A 26,339-nucleotide genomic window follows, 5' to 3' on the forward strand; every position below is an offset into this window, starting at 1 on the left:
TCCTAAATGGACTTGATATAGTCACTGCTATCCTTTGACTGCAGCAAAGGGTTTGATGGGTGTTTCGAAGTACTTCATTACAATAAGGTTTAATCATCTCTTATTAACAGTTTGATCTGTCCCAATCCTGCACATGCTGAGCAGAATGTGACTACTCGAAATAGAGCTGCCCTGCCCTTTTGCTCCGGTTGGTGTCGCTGCTGTGAGCACGGCGAGGCGCTGCGGAGTGCCTGAGTCCTGTTTGTGCGCATGCGTGGTGGTGTCGCGTCGCGGTTTCCATGAAAGCTGGGATCGGGTGTGGGTAGCGGGGCCTGTTGACGAGCGAGCAGTTTTATACGACTATAACCCTGACCTTTGTCCTGGGTCATGATAAAGTTCCTGTTATTTTGAACTTGAGAAAATATATTTAATGGTAATTGGCGGTGTAATCTGGAAATGGATAAGGAACAGGCTGGCAGGTAAGAAGCCTTTCGTTGCTGGAGGTGGGGAGAGCGCTTGGAAATCAGAGGATTCTCTTCATACTTTATATTCACAGGGAAAATCATTGGACCAATCCTAATTTATACTTTCAGAGATCAACATAAATCGTGCATGTAATGGTTAAATTTTGCTACTAGTTGTTGGGATGACAACATACAATTTTCTGATTCTGAAGACACCAGCCTTTAAATAACCATTAATTTCATTTTGCTCATATCAAATCAAATGATTCAACATTTTTTATTCCCTTTCCGCACAAAACACAAACTTCTGTCGTTGGACGCTGCTTCCCGTCTGCATTGTTCATTTTTAGGTGATTAATATTCAAGCAAAGTGGTTCATTGGACGAAATGTAGTACTGTTCTGTCGTAGATATTTATCTTAATGTTGAATAACTTAAGGCTCCCAGATTTCTGGAACGTCATAATTCGATATTGTAAAGTTCCTCTCTCTATGTCTGGGTATTGTGAGGGGTTTCTGCAGATGCTGGAGTAACGCACACAAAATACTGGGGGAACTAAGCAGGTCAGGCAGCATCAATCCTGGTGATGGGTTTCGGCACGAAACGTCAACTCTCTGTTCCTTTTCATTGATGTTAAGTTCCTCGAGCATTTTGTGTGTGTGCTACAAAACCCGAAGATGCTGGAAACTCTGAAATGTAAAAACGTTATTGTAATGTGCTTTTTTTTTTGTTCTTGGGAGAAAGATCGGGACGAAAGTATGGAATTGAGGGGAGCTGAAGTTTTTTTGGGGAAGGAAACTCACAATATGGATGGACATCGAAATTGCTGTCATGAAGCCTGAATTTTCTCTGCATTTTGTACTAAAATATAGTCATCTACGGGAAAGTTTTTAAGTGGTGGGCCAGAGCAGACAGCCAGCATTCGTTGTGCAGTATCCTGAATAAAAGGTATTTCAATGGTCATGAAGTCTTTATGACTACTGTTTTCACGTGGCACACCATTAGTATCAGTGCCTTTTAGGTCTGGACCATCTCTGTCTCTAGACCTATCCTTTGATCAATCTTACTGCATGGTCAGCATTTCTACCTTTGGTTCAGTGCCAATTTTGCCACATCATACTTCTTGGCACGTTTGACAGTTTCCCTACATTTAGTTGCACCAAGTGAATTCAGTTATTGATGAAGAACAAGGAAATTTGGAAGATCAGTACCAAAGATGTTATTTTGGTTGTAAAGAATAGTGATAAGCTTGAAACCAGAAAACTTTAAAAAGCAGAAGAGGATAGCTTAAAAAGAGAAAATCCACATGAAACTAGCAAGAAATATAAACTTGTGTACATGAGGAGCTTTTGTTATCTGAAAATAAATGGGGATGGGAAACTAATAATGGAAGATAAAGAAAAAGTAGAGATTTTGAAAAAGGACATTTTGAATCATTCCAAGAACATTCCAGTAATAGAAAATATAGGGGTTAAATAAAAAGAAAGGAACTTAATGCCATCACCACCTGCAGAAAAAGGTACTAGAAGTTAACAGGACTGATTGATAAGTCCTCTGGAGCTGATGGCTTGCATCGTAGGATCTTGAAAGCAATGATTGCAGTGGTAGTTATGTTTTGTAACTTCAAAACATTAAACTAACTCAAAGGAAGACTTGGGAGTCCGGGAATGAGGGTCTAACTACATGTTTACTTTAAATGCCTCAATTCAAGGGGGGAGAGGGAGGGGGAAGGAAAAAAGAATCAATAAACTACGGACCAGTGAATCTGGCACCTATCACTGAGGAAGAACTGGAATCTGTTATTAATCATGTTGTGTTAGGACACCTCGATAAATGTAATGCGCTTATGCAGGATAAACCTTTTTTTTATGAAAGGTAAATTGTGTCTGACAAATTTGTGAAGAGTTCTTTCAGGATATAACTAGCATGATGCAGAAACAGTAACCAAAAATATGGCAGAAAATTGGCAGATAATGAGGAGAAAGTTGGCAGGAAACAAAAGAGAATACTGTTTAAATAGGGATGGGGAATAAGAAAGGATGTGATGGTTTATTGGGATCAAGTTGATTTAATATCAAACACAAAATTTATACATTTGTTCAGTAAGCAAGTAGGAAAACAATTGGATCATTGGGCTCTGTTGCAAAGGAGATATAAAAGCTTGAAAGGTCTTGCCAGAAGCCTACACAGTACTGATTAAATCACACCAGAAAATTCCAAATGTTTTTGACCATCTTATTTAAGGAACAATAAACTTGGTGAGATCAAATCTCTCACTATCGAGAGAGAGAGACTGATTGCTCTAGTGCAGAGGCCTCCAATAGCCAGGTCCACTGTCTCAGAGTTTTGATTTACCACGATGCTTCAGTCAGCAACATCGGCGAGGAATCAGGTCTTCTGCACCCTGAAGGTGCACATCTTTCAAATCGCTCCTGGAGATCCCGAAACACAGGCCACTCGGCAAATTCCGAAGAGGGATAATCCATGGTTTGTGAAGGACGCAGTTTGAGTGCAGTTGTAGATCATGGACTCTGACAGAACCTACGAAACCTTACAAAGGAAAAAAAGGACTTGAGAACAGATTATGTAAATTGTTTTGTAGATGAACTCAAAGAAGTTGCCCAGGTCCACAAAAACCACTGGCGCTGTCTTTAGCTCCTTCCCAATTGCTCTTTTTCCAATTTTTTAACTCCAGGTTCTCTAATGTATTCCATCATTGGAACTAGCCTAGCTAGAAAGTTCAATATTCTCTAAAAACTTTCATGATACCCAGTCAGATCAAACAATTCTCAAAAGAAAAACAGCAGCTACTTTGGATTTTTCTCAGATTATTTTATAATGCAAAGGAAGCCTTTTGAGATAATTTCCTTCAATCTGATTCTGTCACTTATTTCCCCCAATTTCACTGGCACTCACCTGCACCAGCACAATTTACAGTTAGGACTTTGGCAGATGAGAGAAAAATGGAATATCTGAAGGAAACCCATGTAGTCACAAGTAAAATGTGCAAACTGCATACAAGAAACATCGAAGGTCAGGATTGAACTGAGATCACTCATTATGCTATCAGGATCCAGTTACAGTGGAATCAGAATGAAGTTTATTATCACCGACGTATGTTGTGAAATTGTCAGTCTAAATCAGTCCCAATGAAGGGCCTCAGCCCAAAATGCTGACTTCTTATTCCTTCACTTGATGCTGGCTGACCTGCTAAGTTACTCCAGCATTTTGTGTCTGTTACTCTGGATTTCCAGCATTTGCACAATCTCCTGTGTTCATGTTGTGAAATTTGATGTTTTGCTACATCTGGATGCATAATTTTATTTAATTTATTTTGAGATGCCGCATGGAACAGGTCCTTTCTGCCCAATGAGCCACACCACCCAACCTAAGCCTAATCACAGGACAATTTCCAATGCCTACTTGTCTTTGGACTGTGGGAGGAAACTGAAGCACCCAGCTGAAACCCACAAGCACAGGAAAGGAATGTACAAAATTTCTTGCAGAGGAAGCCAGAATTGAACTCTTAACTCTGATGCCCCAAGCTGCAATAGTGTTGCACTGACCACTACGCCACCATGACATCCAACAATTTTTACTGGCAATTTCAGAATTATACTGCAGAGAACCAGTGGACAAAATTGGTGGTTTCTTGAGGTTAACACAGAGCTACCTTTTTGGTAGATTTTGCAATTAAGTGCTGAACTTAATTGTGTTTCCCTTATATCCCCCAGTGGTTCAATAGGGAACAGCAGCACAATACACAACATCAAGCTGAACAAGCTAGTTTTCCCTTAGTTTTCTGCCAAGTTAGCTAAATTCTACTAAAGTTCCATTTTGGATGTTATGATGTAAGCACAGTATCCAATCTCAGTGCCCCATATCAGTACTGGGATTGCACTAGTGGTAGAGAATGGGAGAAACATTTATAATGTTGTAGTATGCCCGTTTGTTTTATTCTGTGATTGAAATACTTCTTTGTGTTTTAGTTTATCAGAGAGACCATGACTTTGGACTACAGTGGCCCTGATTCTCTGTACTGTTGACACTGACTTCCCCTGGGAATGCTCCAAGTATCAAACTACAGCCTTGTACTATCAGTACAATTCATTATAATGATCTTCGATCTGTTTGCCAATTCCTTCTCGGAACTTTTATTAACAGAGCCTGTTGTTCCTCTGATAATATTTGTGTGAGTATTGTTAATTATATTAACAATAATAAATTAATGTGATTATTTATATATGAATATCATGAGTAGAGGGGAGTGGAACTATATTTCATTCTTGCTTTTTACATTCACCATGCTAAATTTGAGACTCATTACATTGTCAGGGATTATTGAGGAGTATTAGTATTATGTGAATATAGAAGAAATTAATTTAAATGAGAACCAGTCTTCAGTTACTAATGTAAATTGCAAGCAATCATCAGTTTGAAGTTAGAAGGACAGTTTTGCAAACAAACAGTACTATCTAGCAGGGCGCTGGGCCCCAGCAGTGGGGGGGGGGGGGGGGGGTTGGTGGTTGGATGCTGAGATGGTTTCAAAATGGTGGCCATGAGATGTTTGCATATGTTAAAACAATGGGGTTATGATAATTAAACCAGACAACTACAGCTAAGTTATTTGCACTATTTGAACCAAATTTGAGGAGGTTAACGGTCTAGACTGATAGTATCACTTAGCTCATCAAATAGCTAATCATCAATATTTGGGAAATATGTCATCCATCACAACACTAATCTTGGGTGTCTGGCTCTCTATCCACAAGCCTATAGACTAGTGGTTCCCAAGTGGGTGATATCAATCCCCTGGGGGCAGTAGGAGTTTCTAAGGAGGTGATAAACATAAAGGGGGTGGGGGGTGCTCAGTAGCAAGAGGGGGAGAAACTGAGGGATTATTTAAGAAATTAATTACTCATTATAAGCATTTGATCCTCAGTACCTCATTATTGATTACAAAATCTCCTCTCTTGTTAACCCACTGTTCTCTTAAACTTTGTTTGAAGCGTGTTATAGTTGTTGAGAAACAATGTGACAGTTCTGTGTTTTGCATATCATGAGAAATTTGGACTGGAGAAATCGTGTTTGGGAACCACTGCTCCATACAATTCCATCACACAATCCTGGGGTCAGGCACAGAGTCAAGCTTCCTCAACAGTGGTTACCACCTTCTTGGCTCCCAAACCACATCTCCATCACCCATTATAAAAAAATGAGAGTTTTGATTTATGATGTACAGTGAAAGAAAATAGGAACTGCAAATTCAAAGCAACAACAAATAATTGAAAAAATTATTCAAATCTATTTAAAGCTATAAATAAAATTATTTCTTTAGCCAATAAATTATGCATTTAATTTCAGTTAAAACAACTTCCATCAACAAATTTAGAGCATCTAATTATTCACTATTTCATTGCTCTTTCACCTTTCAATGAGATGGTGGATAGGCTTAGTGCAATAATATCAGCTTCTCAACATCAGGCTGAATATCACTCAGAAGGAGTCTCAGATCCCCACAGTCAGTAATTTACAGTCTTTTTTCTCGCTTTAATAGAAGTTGGGTACTGCACTGAATGAAACCACGCTCCACTAAATTTGATGTTGGAAATGCAATAAAGAACATCTTGACCTTTTTTTCCATAGTGCAGGATAATATTCAGAGATTTCCTACTGCAACCAAAAGTCTTGATATGATTTTTTGAACCTTGGCTTCAGCTCAAAGTCATTTTGTAGCAAGATCAGTTCTTCCTCTATCTTTCCTGTTAATTCCTCATTACAAGTGTTATTACCCAATCTGGAATTTGGATCGAGATCTTAAAATCTCTCTGACATGTCTTTATGAAGCTCATCGGGGTGGGCACAATATACTTGAAGATCATCATCTGGCACTCTTTCATTCTCTTCCAACTCAGAGACGCTCGGAAAATGGAAAAGGTTGCAATGGCCAATGTTGCACTTAAATAGCGTTAACTTGGACAGAAATGTGGAGACGACTGATTTGAATTTGATAAGATTCACGTCATTTCCTTGTAATTGAAGATTGATTTTATTAAACTTTGTGAATTATTCTGACAAATAGGCAATGCCATGGCTAATTCTTCAGTTTATAACTGAATGAAGCATTCAAGTCGTCAAAAACTTTTCTCACAGTTTCAAAAAGTGCGTTAGAGCCTCTCAAGTAGTTTCCTTTTGAGAATCATCTGACTTCTGTGTGCATTCAAACTGTTTATCATTCTCAATAAAAAAAAAAGCTCTTGAACTAGTTGAGAATTGAGAGCATGGGACTTCACATTTTATTTAGTGATAACAGCCTTTAATGATTTGTGCAGCTGATCATTTAGTTTTTTTGCGACAAGCTGTCTGTGAATTACGCAGTGAATGGTAGATAAGTTATTTACAGCTTTTTTTCAATGAAGTATAAACCCCATAGTGGCATCCTGTCATTGATGGTGCCTCACCTGTTGTGTAAGCAAGAATATTGGTGAGCAGAATGTCCTTCTCTTTGAAAAAATGATCAAAAACCTGAAATGTTGACTCCCTCCTCGTAGTTGTTTTTAGTCCCCTTGCAAATAACAACTCTTGAACTATGCTTTCAACTTTTATAAAGTGAATGTAACCAGGAAACAAATATTCATTGCCTTTCAAAGTTGACTCGTCCAACTACAGAGCAAATTTTGTTGTATGTTGCAAAATGTGTCTTTCACATTCTCAGACATTTCATCTCTTTGGGAACCATTGCTCTGCACTGGCCTATCATATACTCCTAGAATGAAGCTCCTTAAATTATCTGTGTGAATTAGTTAGTCCTAGCAAAGGCATTTGAACCTTCAGAGGTATGTTATCAATTTAACAAAGTGCTTCCACTGTAAATATGCACCTCAAATGAACCATTTGTCAGACACTGTATTGAAATAGACAATGTCATTGTAGCTATGGAAATTGTATTGAATCACCTGTCGTACCTTTGATCTTAAGGGTATAAAAATGTGATGTACTTAAGAGTTTGGCAGACTTCTACCAAGATGGCGCCAGCGAACATCAAAACCAATGACGACGTCCTTCAGATAGTTCAAGCAACTACTTCTTAGAACATAGAAATGTTGTTCTGACCATGTAACCTGCTGTAGAAACTGCCTAGAATTACACCACTGCATAGCCCTCTATTTTTCTAAGCTGCATGCACCTATCTAAGAGTCTCTTAAAAGACCCTTCTTCTTTTCAATGTGATTCTGCCACTGAGTTGTGTACAATTGGAACCTGTGATTTACATTTTGATAAGCAAACATGAGGAAATCTGCAGATGCTGGAAATTTAAGCAACACACACAAAATGCTTATATACTGTCTGGGTAGCCTCCAACCTGATGGCATGAACATTGACTTCTCTAACTTCTGTTAATGCCCCCCCTCCCCTTCTTACCCCATCCCTGATATATTTAGTTTTTTTCCCCCTCCCCTTTTTTTCTCTCTCTCTCTGCCCATCACTCTGCCTGTTCTTCATCTCCCTTTGGTGCTCCCTTCCCCCTTTCTTTCTCCCTAGGAGGTCCCATGATGCTCTCCCTTCTCCAGCTCTGTATCCCTTTTGCCTATCACCTTTCCAGCTCTCAGCTTCACCCCACCCCCTCCGGTCTTCTCCTGTCATTTCACATTTCCCCCCTCCCTCCTACTTTCAAATCTTTTACTATCTTTCCTGTTAGTCCTGACAAAGGGTCTCGGCCCGAAACGTCAACATTGCTTCTTCCTATAGACGCTGCCTGGCCTGCTGCGTTCCACCAGCATTTTGTGTGTGTTATTTACATTTTGATGGAGTGTTTTTGGGCTGATTGAGCAGACTGGTGCTTTGGTGTCTCTGAGGGAGTTTGGTGAGGTTTGGAGCGGAGGTCAAGAAGCCTGGAGATGAGGATGAGAACAACATATGAGGGGGTGTTCAGTGCCATTTTCCTGTGTTTGACCTGCCTGTCTTGGATCTTGGGCAAGGTTTAATTGACTACGTTTTGTGGATTGGACCCTGTAGTTCATGTTATATGTGTTTCTGGTTACAGTTTTTTCTGTTGCTATCTTGTGTGATTTTGATCAGGGCGGACTGGCTCTGCAGCCTGCAGTATACAAACAACACAACGCTAAATTGAAATGAACTGAACTAAACTGAACATTCCTAGTCAAGGGCTCTGTGGTTTGATGATTTATATTGTGTGTCTTTTCGCTCTTTTTTTTTGCCATTTGCGCAATCAGTTTTTTTGTGCATAGGTGTTTGATATTTTCTTTGAAGGGGTTCCATGGTGTTTCTTTGTTTCATGGTTGTCTGTGGGAAGACGAATCTCAGGGCTGTACAGGCAGTCCCCAGGTACGTACGAGTTCCGTTCCTGAGTCCGTCTTTAAGTCGGATTTGTATGTAAGTCGGAACAAGTACATCTGGTATTATTTAGCATCAGTTAGTCAAATGTTTGTCTTAGTATATAGTATATATTTTACCTTTCTATGCATATAAAACACTTAAAAAACATATGTATTCCAATAATTAAACCACTGCATTGCTTAGTAATAATTGTAGCTTTCATTGGGGCAGAGCCTTTCACATGCTCCATTATTCTCACTTTATCCTTTAAAATTGTTCCAATCATTGACCGACTGTAGCCTAACGTTTTTCCAATGACTGATGGTGTTTCAACTCTTTCCAAATGCTCTATTATTTCCACTTTATTTTCAATTGCGATTGCTTCCCATCAACGGAACAGAAACACTGCAGGCAGCGGGTCCCAATCTCCGCCGGCTCCCAAGGTCCGCCAGGTCCTAAGGACCACTGCACTGAATTCCCCGGGTTCGAAAGTCCACCGCACTGAGACAGGTTAAATGGGACAAGTGGGGGCTGTGCTGGGTTTGGGTACTATATTTGATCCTCCACAATATTCCACGTGGGAATTTAAACTGGAGGTGGAGTGGGTTTTTTTTACAAGGTCGAGTTGCGCGCTTGACATCAACCCAGCATGGATGGTATGGGAGTCACTGGATTGACATCAACCCGGCATGGGAGCGGTCTGTCACTGGATCAAACTTGTTCTCGAGCCTGGCGCTGATCTCACTACACCACCAGCTGACCGGAATGGGGGGGGGGGAGGGGAGCGGGGTCAGGGTGAATCTTGCTAAGAAAAATTTAAGCCAAATACAAAGTTAAACACTCAACACAGTGTCAATGGCAATGACTTAAAATGGCGGATGGCATTGCGATCCGACTTAAAATGGCGGACGGTGTTCTTCCTCGGTTCGTAAGTACGAGTTATCCGTAAGTCGGACGTTCGTAACTTGGGGACTACCTGTATACTGTATCCATACTTGATAATATATGTACTTTGACCTTTGAGGGTTTCCTAGTGAATGTCTGTTACTCACGATGAATTACTTTGAACTTTGACTAATGCCTTACAAAGCCGCTGCAATATATCCTTGCTTTTGTATTTTAGTTCTCTTGAAATGCAGGCAGACACTGTATTTGCTTCCTTACCACCAACTGAACCTGTAAATTAATCTCTAGGGAATCATGCAGGAGGATTCCCAAGTCCCCTCTGCATCTGGTATTTGAATTTTCTCTTCATTCAGAAAATAGTCCACACCACTATTTCTTCTGCCAAAATGCATGACCATGCACTTCTCTACATTATATTCCATCTGCCACTTCTTTTTGCAAAGAAGAGGTTTCCAGAGGTAACCAGAGGAAACCAGAGGTTTCCCCAGCTGTCAAAGTTCTGCTTTCTCCACACTTACCTGTCCCTCCACCATCTTAATGTTGCAAATCTGGGGAACTAGCATCCTTACAATAGAATTTCAAGCCATAAATTAAATTTGCAGTTTGTTTCCCAAGTCTGTGAAGGAAACAAGTTTTAAATTAACATATATGTGGAGTTTCTTTATGTTGTCATCCATATTCTTGTCTGATAGTGCCCTCCCCTTTGGTTCCATAGCCCTTCAGCTATGTTGTTGTAAAGTGGCATTGTGACAGCCATTAAGTGATCGATTTGGTCGTCTGTAGAAATTGAAGGTCTGTTAGTCTTACGATCCCAGAAAAATTAAATAATTTAGGCAGACTCAAACCACTATTTTGTGAAAACCTGATGAGAAATAATTTGCTTTTATAAAAGTCATACTAACTTAGAAGTTTTTTGCACCCCTCTTCTTCCACATTGCAAAAGGCTATATGAATCAGAATTGCTTACACTTTTATGGAGTTGGAATCCATTAGTTTCGTGTGAGTTGATTCAACTCTCATGATTAGAAAGTATTTATCTCTTAATTAACATTACATACTCTGAATTACAATGATGACTACACCCATCAAAATGTCATCAGCTGTGAAGCACATTTATGAGTAGTGCTTTAAAAATGCAAAATGTTTTTATTTCAGTTGCAATTCTTTTGTCATTGTTTTTGTGCAATTGTTAAAAATGACTGAAAATCTAACAGTTTTTTTTCTCTTTTCAGTATACAAGACATTGGAATCCTCTTTAATATCATCATCATCTTCCTTATGTTTTTCAACACATTTGTCTTTCAAGCAGGCTTGGTCAAATTGTTGATTCACAGGTTTACAGGAACCATTATTGTCTCTGGGATTTACTTTATTCTGAGTGTCAGCTTTCATGTTTGGATTGAGGTGCGTAAACTGCATGGGAATTAAATGGAACTTTTTTTTAATATTAAAAAAATTGCTATACTGCTATATTGCTATACTTTTTGATGAGAAGTGATTAGAGTTATGTGAATGTAATCATATATTTAGGTTTTACATCAAGGAAGGAGTCTGAGATGAGGCTGAAAATGAAATATTTGGTCATTACAGACAGACATACTTTATTGATCCCGAGGGAAATTGGGTTTCGTTACAGGCACCAACCAAGAATAGTGAAGAAATATAGCAATATAAAACCATAAATAATTAAATAATAATAAGTTAATCATGCCAAATGGAAATAAGTCCAGGACCAGCTTATTGGCTCAGGGTGTCTGACACTCCGAGGGAGGAGTTGTAAAGTTTGATGGCCACAGGTAGGAATGACTTCCTAGGACGCTCAGTGTTACATCTTGGATTGTTAAAGGGTATAAAGGATTGTTGTTCCTTTTCACCCCCTGTGGCGCATCAGGTGGCATTTTTTCTGTTTTCGTAGTATTTGACTTTTTTACAAGGCCGAGTTGCTAGCTCAACACTCAACCCAGCACAGAAGGTGTGCAAGGAGCTGGCTGGATTGGAACTCGAGCATTTGCCTCGAAGTCTGGTGCTGATTCCTCTACACCACCGGCCAGCCTAAGAGAGGATTCAAATCAAAAAGCTTTATAAGAAAACCTGTAAAGCTATCTCTTGATGTTGCTTTGGATAGAATAATGAAGGTACAATGACTTCACATTATAACTTACAATGGCTGAGAAAGGGAAACAAATCTCAGGATAAAGCTGTTGAATCATCGAATGGTTGATGATGGTTGAATAGGTCATTTGATCTATTCCCTTTTGACTGATCAAGTCTGTTCTCTGGGTTTATTCAGTCTCATTTCCCTACAGTTCTTTCCAAAACCAGCCAACACCACCCCCCCACCCTTTGCCCAACTCTTAAAAATTACATTTTAATCTTATCCAACATGCTAAATAATGAATGGGGGAAATATTTAATTAAAAATGTGTCAGATTTTGAATACATGAGAAGCAAAGACTGGGAACAAGGTAGCAAGAAAAGACTGGGATGGAAAGTGAAACACATATTTGACAACTCAGTAACTTGCTACATAGAACACTTTTTAATTTATGAGACTATTCAACATGTTCTGGTTCATCTGACTTGAAATACCCTTTGGGAGTATGTGGTTGATAATTATAAATTTCCAGAATCATCATAGAATGATAACTAGATTCTGGGCATCCTGCCTTGCATGAGCTACAGATTTTAGTTCATAGTAAACTTTATTTTAAAATTCAAAAATAATTCAGGAACATTGTACGTAGGCTCAATTTGCAAACCTCAAGTGTTGGCAGTGCTCACGTTCTTAGTTACATATGTCGGGGATGAGAAAGAAGGTCAAAGGGATTTGGTTGTCTCAGACAGATAATCTTATTAGGTAATGCACAGGTGTGGTGTTAAAGGCACTTCTAAATCTGTTAGCACGTTGCTGAAGATGATTGTGTATGTTGCTATAATTATTTCCTTCAGCTACTTAATCCTATTCACCTGCATTAATTTTTATTTTCAACAGAATCTGCGGTGGCAAGACCAGTACAAGTTTGTGTGGACAAATTGGCTTCAGGCATTTTTTGTCTTCCAACGATTTGGTAAGAAAGCTGTCAGCAATCTTTGTAACGTTGCCAAGTATTGTCTTTTCCTGAGGTAGGATTCTTTACATTGACCATACATCAAAGCACTACTAGCATCCAGGGATATCATTGTTAAATCTTAGCAAGTGTCCACACACTTGCTTACTTTTATGGGATTATTGGTTAGTAAATAAAACCAAGAGCACAGCTGCCTAAAGATTTCCAATGGCATTGATCAGGATTTACTTTTGAGATCACAAGATTAGATTCACAACTCTACCCTGTTACACTAAATTGGAAAGATCTGATGTGAACTGCATGTAGTTGCAGATAAATAGGACTGTAATATGGTCAGTGTAAATTCAGCGAGACATACACAAGTGTGAAATTCAAGATTAATCCTCCTCGTATGCAATGTTGTTGCTTTTTGGTTCTATGATCTTGGAAAGTGCAGGATTACTGAGGGCGAGACCACATGATTTATGTTGGAACTAAGAAAATGTCTGAAACCATCACTTTTCATATCAGCTTATAAAATGTTCTTATGCAAAAGGTAGAAAATCAGCTTTTGCTCTGCATCTGAAACTTTACATTGCAAGTGAATAAAGAAAATAAAGTTAATACTGTTTTCCAAAGTTGTCTGAATGTCTTAATAAGCATCCAGGATTGAAAAGTGTGCCCGCTCTCAGAGGATAGCCATTGGGGGTTATTTTGGAGTGATAGAATGACCTTCCTAATTTTTTTTTTATTGCAGCTGAGCTTTGAAGAAACCACTTTATTAATGAAGGGTTTAAACGTACATCTTGCTATATGACTGATTTATCTGTATTGAATGTATGTTTTAGAATTTTGAAAACAGAAGTAAACATATTAGAATCTAGATAGTTTTACGGGCTATATCAGAATGTCAGACTTTTCTCTGGTATCTTATAAGACCATAAGACATAGGAGTAGAACTAAGGCATTTGGTCCATCAGGCCTGCTCCACCATTTCTTCATGGCTGATCCATTTCTCTCTCAACCCCATTCTCCTACCTTTTCCTTGTAATCTCTCATGCCCTAACTGATCAAGAATCTATCAATCTCTGCCTTAAATACACCCAGTGACCTGGCCTGTACAGCCACCTGTGACAACAAATTCCACAGATTAACCACCCTCTGGCTAAAGAAATTCTAAATTCTAAATGGATATCCCTCTATGCTGAGGCTGTGCCCCCTGGTCCTAGACTCCCCACTATGGAAAACGTCATCTTCACATCCATTCTGTCTAGGCCTTTCAACATTTGATAGGTTTCAGTGAGATCAGTTTTGGGCTCCTCATTTAAATTCCAGCTAATAAAGGCCCAGAGCCATCAGTCGCTTAGCACATCTATTCTTAGATAAGGGGCTGAGAACTGCTCACAGTGCTACAAATGAGGCCTCACCAGTCCCTTATAAAGCCTCAACATTACGTCCTTACTTTTATATACTAGCCCTCTCAAAATTAATATTAACATTGTATTTGCTTTCTTCACAACCAACTCAACCTGCAAATTAACCTTTAGGGAATCCTGCACAAAGACTTCCAAATCCTTTTGCAATTCGACTTTTTGAGTTTTCTCCCTGTTTATAAAATAGATTCTGCTTTTATTCCTTCTATCATAGTGCATGACCATACACATCCTGATACTTTATTCCATCTGCCACTACTTTGCCCATTCTCCTAGTATGTCCAAGTCCTTCTATGGGCTTCCTGCTTCCTCAGCACTACCTGCCTTTCCACCTATCTTCATATCATCAGCAAACTTGGCCATGAAGCCATCAATTCCTTCGTCCGAATCATTGACATAAAATGTAAAAAGAATCAGTTCCAACACAGACCCCTGCAGAGCACCACTAGTCACTGGCAACTAATCAGAAAAGTCTCCCTTTTTCCCCTCTCTTTCCCTCCTGCCAATCCATGCTAGTATTTTTCCTATAATACCATGGACTCCTGTTCTTGTTAACCCACCTCAGGTGCAGCTCCTTATCAAAGGCCTTCTGAAAATCCAAGTGTACAATATCCACCAATTCACATTTATTTATCCTGTTTGTTACTTCCCCAAAGAATTCTACCAGATTTGTCAGGCAAGTTTTTCCCTTAAGGAAACCATGCTGGCTTTGGCCTATTTTATCATGTGCCTCTAAATACCCCAAAACCTTATCCTTAACAACGATTCAGCGAGGCTAACTGGCCTATAATTTCCTTTCTTCTGCTCCCTCCCTTGAAAAGTGGAGTGACATTTGCAATTTTCCAGTCCTCTGGAACCATTCCAGAATCTAGTGATTCTTGAAAGATCATTACTAATGCCTCCACAATCCATTCAGCTACCTTGTTCAGAACCCTGTGATTTAGTCCATCTGGTTCAGCTGACTTATTTACCTTCAGTCCTTTCAGTTTCTTAAGCACTTTCTCCCTAAAAATAGCAACTGCACTCACTTCTGCCCCTGACCACTCAAACTTCCAGTTTACTGCCAGTGTCTTCCACAGACTGATGCAAAATACTTATTCAGTTTGCCCACCATTTCCTTGCCCCCATTACTACTTCTCCAGCATTATTTTCCAGCGGTCCAATATCTTCTCTCGCCTTTTACACTTTATATAACTAAAAAAAACTTTTGTTATCTTCTTTGATATCGTTGGCTTTCTTACCTTCATATTTCATCTTTTTCTCAAGTTATGTTTTTTTTCCAGTTGTCTTCTGTTGGTTTTTAAAAGTTTCCAAATCCTCTAACTTATCACTAATGTTTGCTCTATTATATGCCCCCTCCTTTGCTTTTATGATGGCTTTGATTTCCCTTGTCATTCACTGTTGTGTCATCCTGCCTTTAGAATACTACCACTTCGCAATGTGAATTGCTCCTAGAAACTCCAGTCATTGCTGTTCTGCCATAATCCCTCCTGGTGTCACCTTCCAATTAACTTTGGACAGCTCATCTCTCATGCCTTTGTAATTCCTTTTACTCCACTGTAATACTGATACATCTGATTTTAGCTTGTTCCTCTCAAATTGCTGGGTGAATTCTGTCATATTCTGATCACTGTCTCCTAAAGGTTCCTTTACCGTAAGCTCCTTAATCAAGTCCAGTTTATAACACAATACCCAATCCAGAATATCTAATCCCTAGTGGGCTCAACCACAAGCTATTCTAAAAAGCCTCCTGAAACTCCAGGCATATATCAACTTTGTTTAAAACTGGAAATCAGATCCACATGTTTTGATCCATGGATTCAAGTGATTTAATCATGAAATTTACCCCTTATACAAAAATGTAAGACCGTGCCTTTGGTCCATTCCTTTTTCTTTGGCTATACCAAAGTGCTGGGATCCTGGTTTCCAGCAGAGAACTGCTCTGGAGGTTCTGCTGGTGTGAACAATTTGGAACACTTGCAGGGGGAAAGGAAGACTTGTCCCAAACATCACAGTCTTGGCAAATGTGAACCAAAGCTGGGAAGAAAAAATAACTTATCAAAGTTACTACTTTTTATTCATTCAGGTAACCACTAGAATTTAGAAGGCATTTGTACAGAAACAGAGATAGGAAATGTTTAGAGGTACACTATATGGCCACTTACAGTCAAACAGGACTAGCTTAGGAAGACACCTTGGTTAGCAAGGATGAGTAGGGCCAAATGGTCTGTTTCCATGCTGTTATTACACATTTCTCAATATTAGGAAACACTTTATAAATATTTTAAATAATGAAGGATTGTTTTTGAATGTTAATGGAATTAAAATCAACTTCTAATATCTAACAAATAGTGAGCTATAAAGACAAAAGATTCTAACTTAAATTTCTGAAATTAAAACTTAACATGCTAGAATAACTCAGCAAGTCAAGCAGCAACTAAGGAAAGAGAAATAATTAACATTTCAGTTGACCTAAAGAAGAGCTTCAAGGAAAAGCTCAAAACTGGTTCTGATGAGCACACACAAGATGCTGGATGAACTCAGATCAGGCAGCATCTATGGAGAGTAATAAATAGTAAACATTTCGGGCCAAGATCCTTCACCATGGGAGGAAGCCTGATTAATAAGGTGAGGGGAGAGGAAAGGAGTACCTCCTGGCATGTGAAATCAGATGAGAGGGGATGAAGTAAGAAGCTGGGAGGTGATTGGTGGAAGGGATAAAGGGCTGAAGAAGAAGGAATCTGATAGGAGTGGACAGTGGACCATGGGACAAAGGGAAGGAAGAGGGGCACAAGAGGGATGTGATGGGCAGTTGAGGAGAAGAGAAAGGTGAAGAATGGAGCCAGATTGGGGAATAGACAAAGAAAGAAGGGGAGGGGGAAGAAATCAGTGGAAGTTAGAGAAATCAATGTTTATGCTATAAGGTTGGAGGCCACCCAGACGGAATATGAGATGTTGCTTCTCTGAGCATGGCCTCATTTTGACAGTAGAAGAAGCCAGGGGCCGATGTGTTGGAATGAGAAGTTGAATTTAAATGGTGGTCTCCAGGAAATCCTGCCTTTTGTGTTGGATGGAGGGAAGATGCTTGATGAAGTAGTCCTCCTATTTACACCAGGTCTCACCGAGGTAGAGGAGGACCAACCAGGAAAACTGGGTACAGTAGATGAGCCTGACAGACATGCAGATCAAGTGTCACCTAACTTGGAAGGACTGTCTGGGCCCTGAATGGTGGTGAATGAGTGCCAAAACACCACAGCAATTTCCTAAGACATGAAAATATATATGGTGAATGAAGTTGATCTTTCCCGCTTGCAGGTATAAGTGCAGGGAGATCAGTAGGGAGAGATGAGTGAAACAGAGTCACATAGAGAGTGATTCATGCAAAAAGTAGAGAGTTGTGGGGTGGGGAAAGATGTGCTTAGTAATAGGATCACAAGTAGATGTGGGTGAGCGCAGCATTGATGGTAGTAGAAGGAAAAGTTCTTTGAAGAATGAGGACATATCAGAATCAGGTTTAATATCACAGGCATACATTGTGAAATTTGTTATGCAAGAGCAGTGCATTGCAATACATAACAAAAACTAAAATTACAGTAAGTGCGTGTGTATATATACACTGTCCTTTCCTGTTAGCCTTCTTCAGCCTCTTTCACCAATTAACTCAACTTCTTACTTCATCCCCTACCCCCACCCACCCACCTTCCCCCTCACCTGCCAGCTGGCCCACCTTTCACTCCCTCCAACTTCTTATTCTGGCTTCTTTCCCGTGCCTTTCCAGCCCTGATGAAGGGTCTAACTGTTTATTCTTCTCCAAAGATGCTGCCTGACTTCCTGAGTTTGTACATTTTGTGTGTGTTGATCCTTCATCAGAACTGGTTTTGATTGTTGGTCTGGGTTTCCAGCATCTTGCAGAATCTCTTGTATTTCTGATGAAGGACATTCAACTAGAATGTTTAACTGCTTTTCTTTCACATATGTTGTCTGACATGATGAGTTTTTTAAGTAACTTCTATTTTTATTTCAGATTTCCAGTATCTGTAGTTCTTTTGTCTTTAATTGTTTTTAATTTCTGCTTTGTAATTAACTAATCTCAGCTGGGATGTTTATAATGATGCCACATTAGGGTCCTCTGCCCCTTGGTCAAGAAAGAAAAAGTATTGCAGGCTTAATTTATCTCAAAATTAATTTATTCCCACGTAATTCATCCCATAGTCCATGAATGGACATATAATGCTGACAGGGCTGGACTTGGTTACAGATGTTGCAGAGAGTCACAAACTTACAAACAAGAATGGGTAATTGAGTGGGGTGATCAGTTGCAAAGAGTGATGAAGTTTATGGTGTGGAAGAAACCGTTTTCAATCTTTAAATTACATTTTACACAATCTTCAACTGTCATCTGCCAGTAATATATTTTCTGGTTTAATTGCTTTTAGAATGGATTGTTTATGATGTATAATTTGTTTGTGGAAATGAATTACAGTTTAACTGCATTTAACATCTTTCTCAATTTCATTAAAGTCCCAGTGATTTCCTAGGCCTCGGCACTCCTGGATAACGTCCCTGATAGTAATGTTTAATTTTTCTGTCTCCAACTTCCTGTCTTCAGTTGGGCCAGACTTTGTCATGACTGAAGAGAATTATCAATGGTTTAAAATTAAATATAGAAGATAGAACAGGCCCTTCAGCCCAACACATCCATGTCCACCATGAAGGCAATCTAACTAATTCCTTTTAGGTTATATCTCTTTTACTTTGCTATTGTATCTGCTTCTATCATCTGCTCTGGCAATATATTCCAGGCACCTACCACTTTGTGTACAGAATTTTAAAAAATATATCTTGCCTCATTTCCTTAAACTTTCCCCTTTTCACTTTAAACCTATTCCCTCCAGTATTTAATATTTCCACCCTGGAAAATGATTCTGATTATTTACCATACCTCTGTCTGCATCTGTGACATTCAAGACCGGTTATCCAGAACGATACAAGAACTCCAGGTAGACCCACAGAAGGCTACTTTAAGAGTGAAAAAACAATTCTGATTGAAGTTAAAGATGGAATTGGATGCATGTCAGCTTTGGCAGGGTTTGCTGGCCATTACTTCCTACAAAACAAAATAAACCCTAATACAAATGGCAGTGATGATTCTCTCCCAGATGAGCTCAACACCTTTTATGCACGCTTTGAAAGAAAGAATATAACTAGAGCTGTGCGAATCCTTGCAGCATTTGGTAACACTGTGATCACTGTCTTGGAAGCTGACCCCAGAATGTCTTTCAAGAGGATAACCCCTTGCAAGATGTCAGGCCCTGTTGGTGTACCTGGTAGGGGAATGAAAGTTTGTGCCAACCAACTTGTGAGATTGTTCAAGAACATCTTCAGTCTCTCACTGCTGCAGTCAGAGGTTCCCACCAGCTTCAAAAGGGTGACAATTACACCAGTGCCTAAGAAGAGCAGAATGAGTTGCCTCAACAATTATCGCCCAGTGGCACTCACATGTCCTGTTATGAAGTGCTTTGAGTGGCTGGTCACGGCCGTAATCAACTCTTAACTAAGCAAGGACCTGGGCTTGCTACAATATGCTTATTGCTGCAGTAGGTCAACAGCGGATGCAATCTCAAAGGCTCTCTACTCGGCCTTGGATCGCCTGGATGATAGTAATACCTACCTCAGGCTGCTGTTTATTGATTACAGCAGTGAGGACGTCAGGGATTCAGTTGCAGAGGGATTCAACACAAAGGTGCCCTCTTCTATCAACAAGCTCCAAAATCTGGATCTCTGTACCTCCCTCTGCAACTGAATCCTTGATGTCCTCACTGGGAGACCACAGTCTATGCAGGTTGGAAATAACACCTTCTTCTCGCTGACAGCCAAGACTGATGCACCTCTGGGATCCATGCTTCGCCCATTGCTCTTCTCTCTTTTGACTGTGTGGCTAAGCACAGCTCAAATGACACCTATAAGTTTACTGATCATACAACTATTGTTGGCAGAATTTCAGATGGTGACGAGGAGGCATACAGGAGTGAGATAGATTAGCTGGTTCAGTAGTGTTGCAGCAACAATCTTGCACTCAACACCATTCTGTATTTCGGGAAATCTAATCACTTAGCTGTCTTTCTCATACTTGCTTACTAGCAGAGGATAAAGGGCAAGGCTCTGGAGAGGTGGTTGTGAGAGGCAGAGAAGTAGCTTTGGATTGCTTTGAGTTGGACTGAACCATGTTTAAGGACTCATCTGTAGATCTAAATGATTTCATTATGGTTGTCATGAACTTTATAAGAACAGTCATGGATGAGTGTGTTCCCACAAAGTCATTCAGTCTTCCCCAATCAGAAGCCCTCAGTGAATCATTAGATCTACAATCTGCTGAGGGCCAGATCAGAGACATTCAAGTCTGGTGACCAAGGAAATGACAAGAGGTCCAGGTATGATCTCACGGATGAAGTGGCAATTCCAGACTGAACTTGAATTAATGAAGGATGCATGACAGCTGTTGCAGGGCTTGAATGCTGTCACCTTTTACAAAGTGAAATCAAGTGACATTGTGGAGGTAACCACAGGGTTTTGCTTCCAGAGTAACTCAATACCTTCTATGCTCGCATTGACTATCAAAATATGGAAGAACCATCAGAAACTCCCACAGCTCCCGATGACCCTGCAATTTCAGTCTCTGAGGCTAAAGTATCCTTCAGGAGGGTGAAACCATGGAAAGCATCCAGTTCAGATAGGGTATCAGGCCAAATACTATCCTGGGATAGATCCAATCATTCCCTAAGATCCAAGACAACTAACATTTTCTTTTTCCTAATACTGACATATTTTAGAAAACCAACATACCCCTCCTGATCTCACCATCACCCATGTCCTTTTCCTTGGTGAATACTGAGGTATTTGTAATGGACCTTGCTCTCTTCCTCTAGTTTCATGCATAAATTCTTTGTCCTTGAGGTTACCTACCTTTTCCCTGGCTACCTTCTTGATCCTAATGTATTTATGAAATGTTTTGAAATTCTCCTTAATCCTACTTACCAAAAGTATTTAACCTTTTCACCATCCGAAGTTCTTTGTTGATTCCTTTGTATTCCTCAAGCACCTTGTCTAATTTTACTTTCCTTAAATATTCTTCCTTTTTCTATTTGACTAAATTTACAATATCTTTTGTAAAGTTCCCAAATCAAGCCATCATTATCTTTCATACTCATGGGAATATGCTGGGCCTCCTGAACTCTGACCAGATGGCTTTTAAAAGACTATAACGTCAGATATAGATTTACTCCAAATTGCTGCTTCCAATCTACTTTCCATAGTTTGTGCCTAATCCTGTTGTAATTGGTGTCCCAATTTAGTACTTTCAGCCAAGGATCAATCTTTTCCATAGTTGTCTTAAAATTTGTGGAATCATAATGTCCCAAAATGCTCCCCCACTGAAACTTGGATCATCTGGTAGGCTTATTTCCTTGTACTAAATAACAGTATAGGCCCCTTGGTTGGACTGTATCAAACAATCTGCTTCCCTGCACCCACTCCCTCTCTCCACCCAGATTCAAATAACAAGGTGGTCCAATAACAGCATGTTAGCTATAAGGGGAGGTTGGTCAAATCTGGATTGTTTTCTCTAGAGAGTTTGAGCCTGGGGGGTACCTGATTAAGTAAATAACATTTATGAGAATCAGACAATATTCCCTCTAATTTTTAGTAGTCAGTGTGCACAAGAATCTTATGTTGTGCAAATTTTTTTCCCGTGACAGAAGTATATGCACTGAATGCACACAGTTTATGTGGGTTTATAAAAACTGCGCAGAATAACAACAAAATAACATATATTTAAGTCACTCAGTTATTTTTCTCTCTCCTGTCTTTGGCATTTCAATAAGTATAATTATTAATTACTACATTATTTTAGGAAACTAACCTTTTGTGCACACATTAATTTCCTTTGTGCGCTGGTTGAAAAATGTGCGTGTGCGCGCACAGCTCAGAGGGAACATAGATCATAGATACAGTAGATAAATGGTCTTTTTCCTAGGTTGGGAAATTCAAATCCTAGAGGGCATAGCCTTAACCTGAGAGAGGGAAATTTTAAACAGATTTATGTGACAATTTTTTTTTATAGAGTGATAAGTGCCTGGAATGGTGGTGACAAGAAATATGATAGCAACATTTAGGGGACATTTTTTTTACAGACACGTGAACAGGCAGAGAATTGAGGAATGTAGACTAAGTGCAGACATATGTAGTTTAATTTGGTATTATGATCGACACAGACACCATGGGCCAAATGGCCTGTTCTTGTGCCATACGGTGTGATGTTAATTGGTAGCATTATGCTGTATTCATTTGCTGTAGTCCACTTTTCCGTTTATTTATTCCACTGCTCATGATTCTGACCCCTGCTGAGGTACAAGTGCAGGTGCAGCATATATGCCCCTGTACCTCATCACAGCAGTTTTTAGTTTCAGTTGGATATTTAAGCTGTTTGATTATATGGGATGTAATAGCTGAACATAAAAACTGATCGTACACTTCTTGATATTTTCACCTTTGGTCTGTAACAACAATCAGGAAGAATGATTTGGTCTCAACGCTCTTCCTTGCTTAGTCTTTCTCTGTAGAGGTCAAACTTATCAGTTGACTTGTCAAGGACTCCAGATGTAGCCATCTGAATAATCACCAATTTCTTTCAGATGTCCTGTGCTGTTAATATAGAAAAGTTTAACTCTGATGCACGAACTAAAACTATGTTTAATTTTATTTCATTCCAGCTGCCGTTTTATACTATTACTGCTACAAAAGAACTACTCTTTGCCTTGGAGATCCTCGATTATATGAAGACTCAGAATGGCTCCGGAATGAATTTTTCCGTGTCCGAAAATAAGATCACAGAGCCATACACAGTGCAATACTCTATACTGAAAATGGAATTTTTAAACAAGTGCAAATTAGAATAAAAATAGTGCATAATAACTTTGATTTTCCTTGTATTTCTAGAAAATATAATGTTGTTTAAAATTGTAATACATGAATATAATTATTCTGAACTTGAGCAGGTAAAGATGACAATAAGCATTTCACTGCTACTTCATGGAGTTGCTGTAATTACTTTGTCTCTGTCATCATTATGAATTTTGTGGAACTCTCACTCATCAGAAAGATGTTTTGCTAGTTTTCTCCAATATGATATGAATTTACTGAAGGTATATACTTTTGCTGTGGGATAGTTCTGCAGCACTGTTCATTTTTTTAAGTACAAATTTGTTTTGATTTAAAGTCCATGCTTTTGCTGCTCTGCATTTGTGTGGTATTGCTTGTAAATAACATTTTTACAATCACTCCAATGGGTTCTCTTTAAAAGTAGTTTGAATGACACCATAAAGTTATGTTCTTAATATATGTTCTGCTGAATTATTTTCAAGCATTGTGCTTTTTCAGGGAACTGGTTGGTCTAGGAAATCTGTTGGAATTTTGCAATTTCTGTTCTATAGGACAGGTGCAAACTGGGGAAGGTTGTGTACATATTTAAATTATTGATTTAGAAAACGCATGCTCATCTGTGCCCTTGAGCTGGTTCCCACCAATAACCTTACAAAATATGTACCAAGGATTTTTATACACTACACAGAAGATGAGAACAAGCAGATTGACCTGCAATTATTTTAAAATTTTACTTCATATTTTAATTTTTGGTGTACGTATTTTTAAAATATTTTTATTCTTTATATATTTGAGTCAAAATTGGATCCAGTATTTAGGTTTGTTCTGTAAATTCCAAGTCTGCAATTTAATGTGGAAAATGTGCTACTTAGGAACATTTAAGTCTTGCTAGTTTTATCATTTTGGATATTTTGATTACCGTTCTTGTATTAAAATATTTACCTTTTGAACTAGTTGGAAAGCTTTTATAGTAGATTATTTTCTAAAATACGGATGTGCAGCGATTGTTTTGTATTAAATATGTAAAGAAAAATTTCCAAGAGATTGTTTTACACTAATCTCTTTGCAGTTAATCTGCTGGTTTATAACTGCTGCAGTATTCACCTTTTTGTTTATTCATCTCAGTAAAGAGAGGACATTTTATTATGTTGTTTTCATCTATCTCATTTCGTTGGCAAGGTAAGTTATTATAGTTTGAGGTTTATAAACATGTTTAGTTCTTGAAACAAATTTCCATTCTTAGAATGTGTGCTTATCCAAAGTGTCTTGCCCTTTTAACGGTGGCACTGTACACTAGAATTCATAGATCTTGGCCCACATCTGAAGAGAGCAAAATATCAAATTGAAATGATTTTAAGATTAAAATTAATCAGTTTGTGTATAATCATTATACAGCAGTATAATTGACACCAGTTGCAACAAACAGATGAAGGATCTGAAAACAATTCTAAATGAGTTAATTGAGTTTGCACAAAGATTTGAGCTTTGCCTTAAAATTGCTTGTGGAACATCATAGTTCAAAGTTCAAAATAAATTTATTTTCAAAGTATATATATGTTGCCATATACTTAATTGAGATTCATTTTCTTACAGCATTAACATGAAAATTAAAAATATAATAGAATTTCACAAATCTATAAACAGATTAAGATTGACAAACAACCAATGTGCAAAACACTGTAAATATTAAAAATGATGGAGAAAAACAAAACCTTTTTTTTGTATCTCTTCTAAACATGCTGTATGGAAGATAAGTTCATGGGGAATTCATTGAACAGGATGTTACAATTTCTTGAACATAAAACTGATTTGCCAGAATTATCTTTGGCAGCCAGCTTACAGAGCAAACCAATTAACCAAAGACATAGGAGCAGAATCAGGACATTCAATCAAGACTTATTTACTTCCCCTCTCAACCCCATTCACAGGCCTTCTCATAACCTTTTACGCTATTACTAATCAAAAACCCCATCAACATCTGCTTTAAATGTATGTAATGACTTGGTCTCCACAGCCATCTACGGCAATAAATTCCACATTCACCACACTCTGGCTAAAGAAACTCCTCGTTATCTGTTCTAAAGGGACATCCTTGTATTTTGAGGCTGTGCATTCTGGTCTTAAACTCTCTTGCTATTTGAAACATACTCTTCACATCTGCTCCATCCAGGTCTTTCAATATTCAGTAGATTTCACTGAGATTCCCCCCTCATCCTCCTAAACTCCAGTGAGTATAGACCCAGAGCCATTAAACGCTCCTCTCTTTCATTCCCAGGATAATTCATATAAATCTCCCTTGGACCTTCTCCAATGTCAACAAGTCCTTTCTTAAATATAACTTTCCAGAATATTCCAGTTGAGATAAGTTAATTGCATCAAGAGGAATTTCATGGAAAGAACCCATAAACTAGTACCTTGTTCTTCCAGTGTCCAATCGAGTCTTCAGCAATAAGAATATTTTGGAGCTTAAAGTGCAAGCAAATTAGATTAGGATAAATATTTATAAAACAGTGGATAGACTCCTTTGAAACCTTGGCACAAAATTGGCAGATAGTTATATGGTATAACGTACATAGCACACGACAAAGATCAAGTATGACTTGATTCCATTGTTTTGACTTGGCGTCACTGCTGTGGACAATTGCAGACTCTTCCATGGAACAGAACTGCTTGATGGGGTGGGTAGTTTATAATGCGGTGTACTCCTTCTTCCATTTACACTGGGCTTTGGTGTGCTACCAAATATTGGTTTGGGTTGCTTGCACCAGCAGACTGTGTGTGACGTGAGAAGCAGAACGTTAAGAAGTATTTTCATTGTAAACCAAGCCTTTTATTTCTTTATTATCGTATCACTTCAAATTAAATTTGGAATATATACGTTCAGTTGAAGCTGAAGTACGAGTAAAGGTTGTTTTAGAATCGTCATCTTGAAACGTGTAAAAGAATTATAGATTTTTTTTAGGGATGGTAAGTGTACATTTAAAACTAGGATCTCACGTAATCGGTGTTTTGGAGCAGGACAAATTCAGAAATAGTTAACCAACAGTCCGACAATTTAAACCATCGTTGCAATGTAAAAGCACGCGGAATTAATGACCAATTCACCTCAAAGTATACATGCACGGAAAACCGGGTTTCATAAAGTACGGACAACGAATTTCATTATGGTGATTACCAGTCTGTTTAATTGTGGACGCGATGCTTGGATGCCAAGTTTTGCAGACAGTAGTATGTGGG

At 38.8% G+C, this 26,339-nt stretch overlaps 1 protein-coding gene across 2 annotated transcripts; it reads left to right on the plus strand.

Annotated features, from left to right (window-relative positions):
• Positions 1-237: 237 nt before the first annotated feature.
• tmem138 (transmembrane protein 138) lies at positions 238-24,651 on the plus strand. 2 transcript variants are annotated; one of them, XM_073049301.1, is made up of 5 exons: positions 239-458; positions 4,432-4,634; positions 10,918-11,089; positions 12,678-12,753; positions 22,934-24,651. In XM_073049301.1, the coding sequence occupies exons 2-5, from the start codon at positions 4,507-4,509 to the stop codon at positions 23,044-23,046; spliced, it is 489 nt and encodes a 162-aa protein (XP_072905402.1). In that variant the 5' UTR covers positions 239-458; positions 4,432-4,506; the 3' UTR covers positions 23,047-24,651. The 2 variants fall into 2 exon arrangements, with proteins under 2 accessions (XP_072905403.1, XP_072905402.1); XM_073049302.1 differs by lacking the exon at positions 4,432-4,634 and having other exon boundaries at positions 238-458.
• The last annotated feature ends 1,688 nt before the right edge of the window (positions 24,652-26,339 follow it).

Source organism: Hemitrygon akajei, chromosome 6, assembly GCF_048418815.1.
Source record: "Hemitrygon akajei chromosome 6, sHemAka1.3, whole genome shotgun sequence".
Taxonomy (NCBI): domain Eukaryota; kingdom Metazoa; phylum Chordata; class Chondrichthyes; order Myliobatiformes; family Dasyatidae; genus Hemitrygon; species Hemitrygon akajei.

Coding starts and splice junctions, on each gene's coding strand:
- tmem138 (XM_073049301.1), top strand. CDS start 4,507: ATGCTCCAAGTATCAAACTACAGCCTTGTACTATCAGTACAATTCATT. Junction 11,090..12,677: donor GCTTTCATGTTTGGATTGAG/GTGCGTAAACTG, acceptor TATTTTCAACAG/AATCTGCGGTGGCAAGACCA. Junction 12,754..22,933: donor TTTTGTCTTCCAACGATTTG/GTAAGAAAGCTG, acceptor ATTTCATTCCAG/CTGCCGTTTTATACTATTAC.